Source organism: Palaemon carinicauda, chromosome 12 (genome assembly GCF_036898095.1).
Source record: "Palaemon carinicauda isolate YSFRI2023 chromosome 12, ASM3689809v2, whole genome shotgun sequence".
Taxonomy (NCBI): Eukaryota; Metazoa; Arthropoda; class Malacostraca; order Decapoda; family Palaemonidae; genus Palaemon; species Palaemon carinicauda.
The window spans coordinates 60,687,904-60,700,403 of record NC_090736.1 but is presented as its reverse complement, the minus strand read 5'-3'; the positions used below and the strand labels follow the sequence as shown (position 1 = coordinate 60,700,403).

The window sequence follows — 12,500 nt, the reverse complement described above, 5'->3', positions numbered from 1 at the left end:
TGAGTGGCGAAATGTTAGTGGTGAATTGTTGGTGGTGAAATATTAGCAGCGAATTGTTGGTGGTGAATTGTGGTTGGCGAAATGTTGGCGGTGAAGTGTTGGTGGTGAAATGTTGGCAGTGAAATATTGGCGGCGAATTGTTGGTGGTGAATTGCTGCTGGCGAAATATTGGCAGCCAATTGTTGGTGGCGAAGTATTGACGGCGAATTTTTTGTGGCGAAATGTTGGCGGCGAATTGTTGGTGTCGAAATGTTAGCGGTGAATTGTGAGTGGCGAAATGTTGGCGATGAATTGTGAGTGGCGAAATGTTGGCGGTGAATTGTGAGTGGCGAAATGTTGGCAGTGAATTGTGAGTGACGAAATGTTGGCGGTGAATTGTGAGTGGCGAAATGTTGGCAGTGAATTGTTGGTGGTGAAATATTGGCGGCGAATTGTTGGTGATGAATTGTGGTTGGCGAAATGTTGGCGGTGAAATGTTGGTGGTGAAATGTTGGCAGTGAAATATTGGCGGCGAATTGTTGGTGGTGAATTGCTGGTGGCGAAATATTGGGGGCCAATTGTTGGTGGCGAAGTATTGACGGGGAATTTTTGGTGGTGAAATGTTGGTGGCGAATTGTTGGTGTCGAAATGTTAGCGGTGAATTGAGAGTGGCGAAATGTTGGCGATGAATTATGAGTGGCGAAATGGTGGCGGTGAATTGTGAGTGGCGAAATTTTGGCGGTGAATTGTGAGTGGCGAAATGTTGGCGGTGAATTGTGTGTGGCGAAATGTTGGCAGTGAATTGTTGGTGGTGAAATATTGGCGGCGAATTGTTGGTGGTGAATTGTGGTTGGCGAAATGTTGGCGGTGAAGTGTTGGTGGTGAAATGTTGGCAGTGAAATATTGGCGGCGAATTGTTGGTGGTGAATTGCTGGTGGCGAAATATTGGGGGCCAATTGTTGGTGGCGAAGTATTGACGGCAAATTTTTGGTGGCGAAATGTTGGTGGCCAATTGTTGGTGTCAAAATGTTAGCGGTGAATCGTGAGTGGCGAAATTTTGGCGATGAATTGTGAGTGGCGAAATGTTGGCGGTGAATTGTGAGTGGCGAAATGTTGGCGGTGAATTGTGAGTGGCGAAAAGTTGGCGGTGAATTGTTGGTGGCGAAATATTGGCAGTGAATTGTTGGTGGTGAATTGCTGGTGTCGAAATATTGGCGGCCAATTGTTGGTGGCGAAGTATTGGCGGTGAATTGTTGGTGGCGAAATGTTGGCGGCAAAGTGTTGGTGGCAAAATGTTGGCGGTGAATTGTTGGTGGCGAAATGTTGGCGGCGAAATGTTGGCGGCAAAATTGGCGGTGAATTGTGAGTGGCAAAATGTTGACGGTGAATTGTGAGTGGCGAAATGTTGGCGTTGAATTGTTGGTGGCGAAATATTGGCGGCCAATTGTTGGTGGTGAATTAGGGTTGGCGAAATGTTGGCAGCGAAGTGTTGGTGGTGAAATGTTGGCAGCGAAATGTTGACGGTGAATTGCGAGTGGCAAAATCTTGGTGGTGAATTGTGAGTGGCGAAATGTTGGTGGTGAATTGTGAGTGGAGAAATGTTGGTGGCGAAATATTGGTGGTAAATTACTGGTGGCGAAATATTAGCGGCCAATTGTTGGTGGCGAAGTATTGGCGGCAAATTGTGGTTGGCGAAATGTTGGCGGCGAAGTGTTGGTGGTGAAATATTGGCGGCGAAGTGTTGGTGGTGAAATGTTGGCAGCAAAGTGTTGGTGGTGAAATGTTGGCGGCGAAATATTGGGAACGAATTGTTGGTGGTGAATTGCTGATGGCGAAATATTGGCTACCAATCGTTGGTGGCGAAGTATTGGTGGCGAATTGTTGGTGGCGAATTGTGGTTAGCGAAATGTTGGCGGCGAAGTGTTTGTAGCAAAATATTGGCGGCCAACTGTTGCTGGCGAAATATTGGCGGCGAATTGTTGGTGGCAAATTGTGGTTGGCGAAATGTTGGTGGCGAAGTGTTGGTGGTGAAATGTTGGCAGCGAAATGTTGACGGTGAATTGCGAGTGGCAAAATCTTGGCGGGGAATTGTGAGTGGCGAAATGTTGGCGGTGAATTGTGAGTGGTGAATTACTGGTGGCGAAATATTAGCGGCCAATTGTTGATGGCGAAGTATTGGCGGCAAATTGTGGTTGGCGAAATGTTGGCGGCGAAGTGTTGGTGGTGAAATGTTGGCGGCAAAGTGTTGGTGGTGAAATGTTGGCGGCGAAATATTGGGAACGAATTGTTGGTGGTGAATTGCTGATGGCGAAATATTGGCTACCAATTGTTGGTGGCGAAGTATTGGCGGCGAATTGTTGGTGGCGAATTATGGTTGGCGAAATGTTGGCGGCGAAGTGTTGGTAGCGAAATGTTGGCAGCGAATTGTTGGTGGCGAAATGTTGGCAGTGAATTGTGGTTGGCGAAATATTGGCGGCGAATTGTTGGGGGCGAAATGTTGGTGGAGAATTGTTGGTGGAGAAATGTTGGCGGTGAATTGTTGGTGGCTAAATGAATTGTTGGTGGCGAAATATTGGCGACGAATTGTTGGTGGCGAAATGTTGGCGGCAAATTATTGCTGGCGAAATGTTGGCGGCAAATTATTGCTGGCGAAATGTTGGCGGCAAATTATTGCTGGCGAAATGTTGGCGTCAAGTTGTTAGTGGCGAAATTTTTTTGGTGACAAAATGTTGGCGGCGAATTGTTGGTGGCAAAATGTTGGCAGCGAATTGTTGGTGGCAAAATGTTGCCGGGGAATTGTTGGGGGCGAAATGTTGGCGGTGAATTCTTGGTGGTAAATTGTTGCCGGTGAATTGTTAGTGGCAAAATGTTGTCAGCAAAATTGACAGCAAAATGTTGGCGGCAAATTGTTGGTGGCAAAATATCTGTTTTGCTCTGTAACATTGTCTGTCTCTCGAACAGGTCATTTCCTGTTGCCTTGAGGTTTTGTATATAAAGAAGAGTGTTCCTTAATAAAACTCAGTTGATTGCATCCTGCCTTTGAGTTCACAACTCCTCTATCGGCCCATCACATTAGTGACCCCGGAAGTCGACTCGCTCCCACTGCCTTCCGCCCCCACCTCCCTTGCCCCTCCATTGTTGGTACTATGACGGAGACAGACTCTACTACAGCAGTTGGCGCCGCCCCATTGAAACTTTCACCGTTTGCCACCGGAGAAGCGTTTGCTTAGTTTCAGCGCTCAGAAATCCAGTTTCGTATCAGGGGCGTGACTCGCTCAACCACCAAAGCGGATTATGTTCTCGCGGCGATACCCGAGGACACCTTCCCAGAAATATCCGACTGGCTTTGTGAACAAGGAAACACCCCAATAGCGTATGAAGCCCTCAAAACATACCTTCTGCAGCAGTACTCGCCGTCACCAGCCGCCCGTATAGCAAAGCTTTTTCAGCTCTCGCAACAACCGTTGGGAAGATTTTCTCCTCGAAGACTCCAAAACCACCCTCCTCTGTGACGTCAGTACTGGTAGACCGTGACCTTGGATTCCTGCTCCCATGCGCCGACAGGTGTTTGATTTCATTCACGGCCTTTCACATCCCTCGTGCCGTTCTACTGCACAGCTGCTAAAGGCAAAGTTCATTTGGCACGGCATTTCTAAGGATGCTAAGGATTGGGTCCGCGCCTGTACTTCTTGCCAAACTTCCAAAGTACATCGACATACGGATTCATGAGTGGGCACCTTTCCTCAACCTCAGCGTCGTTTCGCACACATTCACGTCGACGCTGTAGGCCCCCTACCCACATCACAAGGACATCGTTAACTGTTTACCGTCATCGACCGCTCCACTCGTTGGCCTGAAGCCATTCCCATGGAAACTGCAACGTCCGCCTCATGTACATCTGCCTTACTCTCTGGATGGATTTCAAGATTCGGTATCCCTGAGCATATTACTTCTGACAGGGGAACCACTTTCACCTCTCAAATGTGGACGTCATTAGCGAATCTCCTGGGCATCACCCTACATCAGACTACGGCCTACAACCCCGCTGCCAATGGAATGGTTGAACGTTTTCATCGCACCCTCAAAGCAGCTTTGATGTCCTGCTGCAAGGATTGCAACTGGTTTACTCAGCTTCCCTGGGTCCTCCTAGGACTAAGGACCACTCCTAAAGACGCCCTTGACGTCTCGGCAGCTGAAATGGTGTATAGCGACCCGTTGGTCGTCCCTGCCGAATTTTTTCCTTCTACAACCTCCTCCGACGATCTCCAGCGCATACGTCACGTCGTGGGAAAATTTACTCCGTGCCGCCAGACTTACAAGCCCCCAGCGAAGCATCACATACCAACGGACTTGCACTCTGCAATACACGTCTTCCTGCGCAACGACACTAGCAAGCCACCACTAACGCCCCCTTACACGGGCCCTTTCCTTGTGATCCGACGCAGTCCGAAAGCATTCCTACTAAACATTCGGGCAAAGAAGACTGGGTCTCCACTGATCGTCTAAAACCTGCTTATCTTCTGCCAGATGACCCGCCTACAGTTCGCCACTCTAGATCAGGGCGCCCTATTTAACATGTACAGTATGTCATTTTTAGGGGGGGGGGGGAGCCATGTACCAACCGTGTGGCACACAATTGTACATAATTATTTTGTATATATTATGCTTGTATCTGCGCTCTTCCCTTGCACTAAAACGAACCTGAATGATCATGTCTCTGTTTTGCTCTGTAACATTGTCTGTCTCTCGAACAGGTCATGTCCTGTTGCCTTGAGGTTTTGTATATAAAGAAGAGTGTTCCTTAATAAAACTCAGTTGATTGCATCCTGCCTTTGAGTTCACAACTCCTCTCTCGGCCCGTCACAATTCTATTAATCCGTTAATTCTACGCTGTTGTTGATATTGTCATTAGACATAGTATAAAGCAACGGGTAAGAATATCCATTGCATATTTTATAAACCTGTAACAAGCAATGCTGATCATTGGCATCACAGAGAAATATTTCGTTATGCTATAAGAAGCAATTCTGATAATTGGCATCACAGAAAATGTTTTCGTTATGCTGTAACGAGAAATTTTGAAAATTAGCATTGCTGAGAAATATTTTGTAAATTCTAATTTCTGTTCACTTGCATATAGTAAATTTAATAAAGTGGCATAAGACCTTTATATCAGTCATTGATTCCTATTTAATGGTTTTCTTGAAGTTACTCTTCACGCCATATATAGAGTTTTGTCAGCTGCGTATATTGACAAGCTTTGTATCATGATTTTATTTATTTTTGACCACATTATCTGAATGTCTTGGAAAAGGGAATTATTCCGTGCACCTTGAAAATCGTAATTGCTTTGATGTTAATATATAATGCTACAAGGGTACTATCATTGATGGGAATTTTATCGTTCTATAAAAATGAGTCATAGTAATCAAAAAGAGAGAGAGAGAGAGAGAGAGAGAGAGAGAGAGAGAGAGAGAGAGATAAGTGTCTCCTCACTTCCCTTCTATCTTTTCCCTTCCATTTTCTTTACATGCGCAGAAGTTTCATTCACTTTTCAGCTTTAAAACATCAGACTTCGTATCTCTTTCAACGCTTAACTTTTCGACGCAAAGTTCTTTTTGCTCCAATCTATTTTCTCTTCATTGATCTGGTGATTTAAGAGCATCTAACTCCTCTCTTCATCCAAGTTTGTTTTTATTTCACGTTCTCGGATCAGCACTTTCTTCGTCGTGATAACTTTGTATCTATCCCTATCCGAATCGGAATAGTTAAGTCAAAAGCATCTATTTTAAAACGTATTTAATAAAATAAAAGACGTTATTCAAATACATGTGTATGCAGTCATATCTGCTCAATATATATATATATATATATATATATTACATACACACTTCTATATAAACACACACACACACACACACACACATATATATATATATATATATTTACATACACACTTCTATATAAACACACACACACACACACACACATATATATATATATATATATACATATATATATATATATATATGCATGTGTGTATGTATGTACATGAGATTAAATATAGAAAGATATCGTATTTATACAGGAAAACGTCAGTTTATTGATGATTTTAGATAAGTCGGATTCAAGTAAAAAACACAATTTAGCATTATTGGAAACAGATTATGTTTAAATTATGACCTTGGGTACAGATGATTATACAGGATCCCGTAATATTTCTTTGGGTGAAGTTAAAATTGTTGATTACTTTCTTGGATTACCATGGAGTTTATATATATATATATATATATATATATCTATCTATATACCAAGGCACTTCCCCCAATTTTGGGGGGTAGCCGACACCAACAATGAAAAAAAACAAAAAGGGGACCTCTACTCTCTATGTTCCTTCAGCCTAATCAGGGACCCAACCGAGTTCAGCTGGTACTGCTAGGGTGCCACAGCCCAACCTCCCACATTTCCACCACAGATGAAGCTTCATAATGCTGACTCCCCTACTGCTGCCACCTCCGCGGTCATCTAAGGCCCCGGAGGAAGCAGCAGGGCCTACTGGAACTGCGTCACAATCGCTCGCCATTCATTCCTATTTCTAGCACGCTCTCTTGCCTCTCTCACATCTATCCTCCTATCACCCAGAGCTTTCTTCACACCATCCATCCACCCAAACCTTGGCCTTCCTCTTGTACTTCTCCCATCAACTCTTGCATTCATCACCTTCTTTAGCAGACAACCATTTTCCATTCTCTCAACATGGCCAAACCACCTCAACACATTGATATCCACTCTAGCCGCTAACTCATTTCTTACACCCGTTCTCTCCCTCACCACTTCGTTCCTAACCCTATCTACTCGAGATACACCAGCCATACTCCTCAGACACTTCATCTCAAACACATTCAATTTATGTCTCTCCATCACTTTCATTCCCCACGACTCCGATCCATACATCACAGTTGGTACAATCACTTTCTCATATAGAACTCTCTTTACATTCATGCCCAACCCTCTATTTTTTATTACTCCCTTAACTGCCCCCAACACTTTGCAACCTTCATTCACTCTCTGACGTACATCTGCTTCCACTCCACCATTTGCTGCAACAATAGACCCCAAGTACTTAAACTGATCCACCTCCTCAAGTAACTCTCCATTCAACATGACATTCAACCTTGCACCACCTTCCCTTCTCGTACATCTCATAACCTTACTCTTACCCACATTAACTCTCAACTTCCTTCTCTCACACACCCTTCCAAATTCTGTCACTAGTCGGTCAAGCTTCTCTTCTGTGTCTGCTACCAGTACAGTATCATCCGCAAACAACAACTGATTTACCTCCCATTCATGGTCATTCTCACCTACCAGTTTTAATCCTCGTCCAAGCACTCGAGCATTCACCTCTCTCACCACTCCATCAACATACAAGTTAAACAACCACGGCGACATCACACATCCCTGTCTCAGCCCCACTCTCACCGGAAACCAATCACTCACTTCATTTCCTATTCTAACACATGCTTTACTACCTTTGTATAAACTTTTCACTGCTTGCAACAACCGTCCACCAACTCCATATAACCTCATCACATCCCACATTGCTTCCCTATCAACTCTATCATATGCTTTCTCCAGATCCATAAACGCAACATACACCTCCTTACCTTTTGCTAAAAATTTCTCGCATATCTGCCTAACTGTAAAAATCTGATTCATACAACCCCTACCTCTTCTAAAACCACCCTGTACTTCCAAGATTGCATTATCTGTTTTATCCTTAATCCTATTAATCAGTACTCTACCATACACTTTTCCAACTACACTCAACAAACTAATACCTCTTGAATTACAACACTCATGCACATCTCCCTTACCCTTATATAGTGGTACAATACATGCACAAACCCAATCTACTGGTACCATTGACAACACAAAACACAAATTAAACAATCTCACCAACCATTCAAGTACAGTCACACCCCCTTCCTTCAACATCTCAGCTTTCACACCGTCCATACCAGATGCTTTTCCTACTCTCGTTTCATCTAGTGCTCTCCTCACTTCCTCTATTGTTATCTCTCTCTCATTCTCACCTCCCATCACTGGCACCTCAACACCTGGAACAGCAATTATATCTGCCTCCCTATTATCCTCAACATTCAGCAAACTTTCAAAATATTCCGCCCACCTTTTCCTTGCCTCCTCTCCTTTTAACAACCTTCCATTTCCATCTTTCACTGTCTCTTAAATTCTTGCGCCAGCCTTCCTTACTCTCTTCACTTCTTTCCAAAACTTCTTCTTATTCTCTTCATATGACTGACCCAATCCTTGACCCCACCTCAGGTCAGCTGCCCTCTTTGCCTCACGTACCTTGCGCTTTACTTCCACCTTTTTCTCTCTATATTTTTCATACTTCTCTATACTATTACTCTGCAGCCATTCTTCAAAAGCCCTCTTTTTCTCTTCCACTTTCACCTTCACTCCTTCATTCCACCATTCACTGCCCTTCCTCATGCTGCCTCCAACAACCTTCTTGCCACATACATCACTTGCAATCCCAACAAAATTTTCTTTTACTAACTTCCATTCCTCCTCTAAATTACCAGTTTCTCTTACTCTCACCTCATCATATGCCATTTTCAACCTTTCCTGATATTTACTTTTTACCCCCGGTTTTATTAGCTCTTCAATCCTCACTACCTCCCTTTTACATCCACCTACTCTATTCCCCCACTCTTTTGCTACAACTAATTTTCCTTCCACCAAAAAATGATCAGACATACCATTAGCCATACCCCTAAACACGTGCACGTCTTTCAATCTTCCAAACATTCTTTTAGTTACCAACACGTAATCCATTAATGCCCTTTCTACTACTCTTCTATTTGCCACTCTTACCCACGTATACTTATTCTTATCTTTCTTTTTAAAGAAGCTAGCACCTATTACCATCTCTTGTTCAACACACATGTCTACCAGTCTCTCACCACTCTCATTTTCACCTGGTACGCCATACTTACCAATGACACCTTCTACCTCTCCAGCGCCCACTCTAGCATTTAAGTCACCCATAACAACTACATAATTCCTTCTACCCAGTCCTTCTACACACCTAGTTAAATCATTCCAGAACTCATTCCGATCTTCTTCACTTTTCTCACTACCTGGCCCATACGCACTGACAAACGCCCAACATTCCCTACCCAACCTAACCCTTACCCACATTAACCTAGATGATATCTCCTTCCATTCCACTACTTTACCTGTCATCCATTCACTCAGCAATAACGCCACACCCTCTCTCGCTCTTCCCCTTTCAATCCCAGACACTCTACCAGACATTTCACCAAACATCACTTCACCCTTTCCTTTCATCTTTGTCTCACACAAGGCCAATACATCCATCCTTCTACTTCTAAACATACTTCCAATCTCACATCTTTTACTCTCTATCGTACTACATCCACGCACATTTAAACAACCCAAAACTAGAGTGCGGGGAGCAGTCACTCTCCCCCCAGCTCCATCTCCTTGTCGATGTCTCGCAGGAATTTTTTACAGGAGAGGGGGTTCCCAGCCCCCTCGTCCCGTCCCTTTTAGTCGCCTCTTACGACACGCAGGGATAACGTTGGCGCTATTCTAATTTTTATATGCCCCCGCGGCCACAGGGGACATATATATATATATATATATATCACTAATACTCGTGATTCAAATCAATGTAAATATCAACCACAATCACATTTGATATCTAATTCTACGTTGGGAATGTCTATCCGTTTGTTATTCATTTATGATAAATGCTTCTGCCTTGGCCAGGATTCGAACCTATGCCCTGAGTCAAAATAATGCCTGCATGGACGACTTTTCCAATTGAGCTCTTAAGAGAGATGTAAGTTCATTTAAAGTCCATTGTACGTATTCTTGTCGAATTCATGAATATATTTTTATACTTGTGTATAACAACAACAACAACAAATGCAGGATAAAGGCCTGGAACAAGTCCTTAGCTATGTCTGTGGTTTGATCCTTTTCATCACCATGCTAGCCATTACGGATTGGTGATAGTTGAAGACTTTATTCTCATCACTCACATAAAACCTACTTAGCATGGGTGGCCTTGATTATCACAGCCTTGCTGATTATGGCAATACACAAACCCTTTCACCACGTCAAGATACCCCCCCCCCACACACACACATATATATATATATGTATGTATATATATATATATATATATATACACACACGCACGGATATCTGAAAAATTTATTGTGTATATGGTACTTTTCTTGTGTTTTGTGCTGTAAAATCAAAATTCTTTATATTCTTTCCTCCTTAATGAAAATCAAATCAGTTCAACTTCTGAAATAAATTGTACAAAAAGTTCTGCGGAGATAATTAGTTACCAAAGTAAAGAAAAAAAAAAAAAACTTTTTTTCTTGTTGGGTTTGATTAACTCTGGTTTCTTAGACAAAAACTCATCGTATATAAGTTTCATAGATTTTTGTCTCGCCAATTATAAAGCGATAAATTAAATTCCTTTCATGAATTCAATAATTCTTTGCTGTTATGATGATGGTTATGAGGCAGTAAAGAATTCTAATCAAAATTGGTAGTCATTTGACGGGACCGTTTGAAATTCAATGATGTGAAATAGATTTTAATATTTTTTCAGGAGTTTCAAATAATATCCAGTAAAACCAAATATCAAAGAGCTCAATATGATATTAATATGATTTTGAATAGTTTATTCGAATGTAGCCAATTTGCATAAAATCAAATACACATTACAAAGCGCATAGCTGGCAGTAAGTGTGTAGATTTTATTTTTATCTAGTAATATATGGCTAGCACGAAGTGTTTTCTGTTAATGGTTTTGTATGCTCACTCTCACGCTCTGAACAATTGGAACATATTTTCACAGTATTTCCATATCCAAGGTTCCACCAGTCAAACGTCATGTTGCAAAATGCTAAAGATCTTGATAATTATGATGCCAATGAGGCTAGTAATTTAGATTTCAAGAAGGTCGCGCTTTGAATTCTTCCCCTGTATTATTTTTCAATACTTGGTAATTGGCCTTTCTGATGGGTCTCCTAATAAATAACTTACAAATTGACATAGCATTTCATATATGATTTTTTTTTTTTTTTTTTTTTTTGCTCAGTAAGAATAAAACAACTTGTTCTGTTCTTTTCATGGTCATCTTATTTTTCATTACATTTACAATTCCACTGTTTTTCCAAATTTTAAAATATAGTCTAAGCTAATTTTACCCATCAAAAGCCATATAAATAATTTTTTCACTTTGAGATTCATGTCTTTGTGAAAACGCTTAAATTCTTTTGCTCAGTAAGAATAAAAATACTTGTTCTGTTCTTTTCCTCGTCATCGTATTTTTTTTTATTACATTTTCAATTTCACTGTTTTTTTTTTTTTTAATTTTTAAGTTTAGTCTAAGCTAATTTTACCCATCAAAGGCCATATAAATAATTTTTTCACTCTGAGATTCATTTTTTTTAGTAATAATATCAAAGATCACAAAGGGAAATCATAATAATTCCGGTTAGTAGCTTTTTTTTTCGATTTTAACAAATACACATTTTTTTATATTGTTTTAGTCGTCTTTGCTTAGGTATTCAAAATTTTTTGAATTTTTTTCTTTCTGATTCATCCAATATATATTTTGTCCCGGTTCTTTTTTGAAATTCTGAACTTTCGTTTCCTGTTTTTATTATAGTTTTTGAACAATTTTTATGTAATAATTAAAGGAAACGGTCATCTGTGAAATGAGATCACTGGAAAGTCTTGAGGTTCTCTTTTGGAGGGGGATCAATTTCATTTTATGAGGCAGGCTTGTTATTGCCATTGGAAAACTATCAATTGCCGTATTTTCTTCATCTTATATAACGCTCATTTCCTTTGTTGCAGTAAAATATGAATGTTCTATTTCCTTTTTCCTCATTTGTCATTTTTCTCGAATGAATGACAGGATAATCATGGCATATATATATATATATATATATACACTGTTTATGTATATATATATATATATATATATATGTATATCTATATCATGTGTGTATGTAAAACGCCCACACTCGTTACAATCCCATTTTGAATATATCCTTGATATTACATAATTTTAGAAAGAAGTACAATTCCAAAAGCCTTTTAGTTCCATTTTCATTCAAGAAAAAATCACCTCAAAATCCCATTTTCCAAGATGGTTAACATGAGCTTGATTAGACTCTCTGCCTGGTCCTACAAAACCACTTTGCCCACAGAAGAAGGACCACTTGACCACCATTGGTCCTCAATTTACATGTAACTTGGAATGCTATTTACACTTTAAAGCATTATCACTGAAAAGAGTAAGCTATTTTCTGCATTGATACCAACCTTCATAAGCTATAATTTGTGGTGCGTGGTGTTTTACATAACGTCTGCGAAACTTTGGGTTTGACTGTATTATCGTGTAACTTATTATTATTATTTTGTTGAATCTTACCTCT

General features: G+C 41.0%; 1 protein-coding gene across 1 annotated transcript in view; it reads right to left on the bottom strand.

The window, feature by feature from the left end:
* Positions 1 to 14: 14 nt before the first annotated feature.
* The window catches only part of LOC137650844 (mucin-6-like), a 15,459-nt gene continuing 2,973 nt past the window's right edge, over positions 15 to 12,500 (bottom strand). The window contains exons 2-3 of the mRNA XM_068383998.1: positions 1,827 to 2,280; positions 15 to 1,608 (exon numbers count right to left, since the gene is read on the bottom strand). Of these exons, the coding sequence (XP_068240099.1) occupies positions 15 to 1,608; positions 1,827 to 2,280 (2,048 nt within the window). The remainder of the gene's footprint in view (positions 1,609 to 1,826; positions 2,281 to 12,500) is intronic.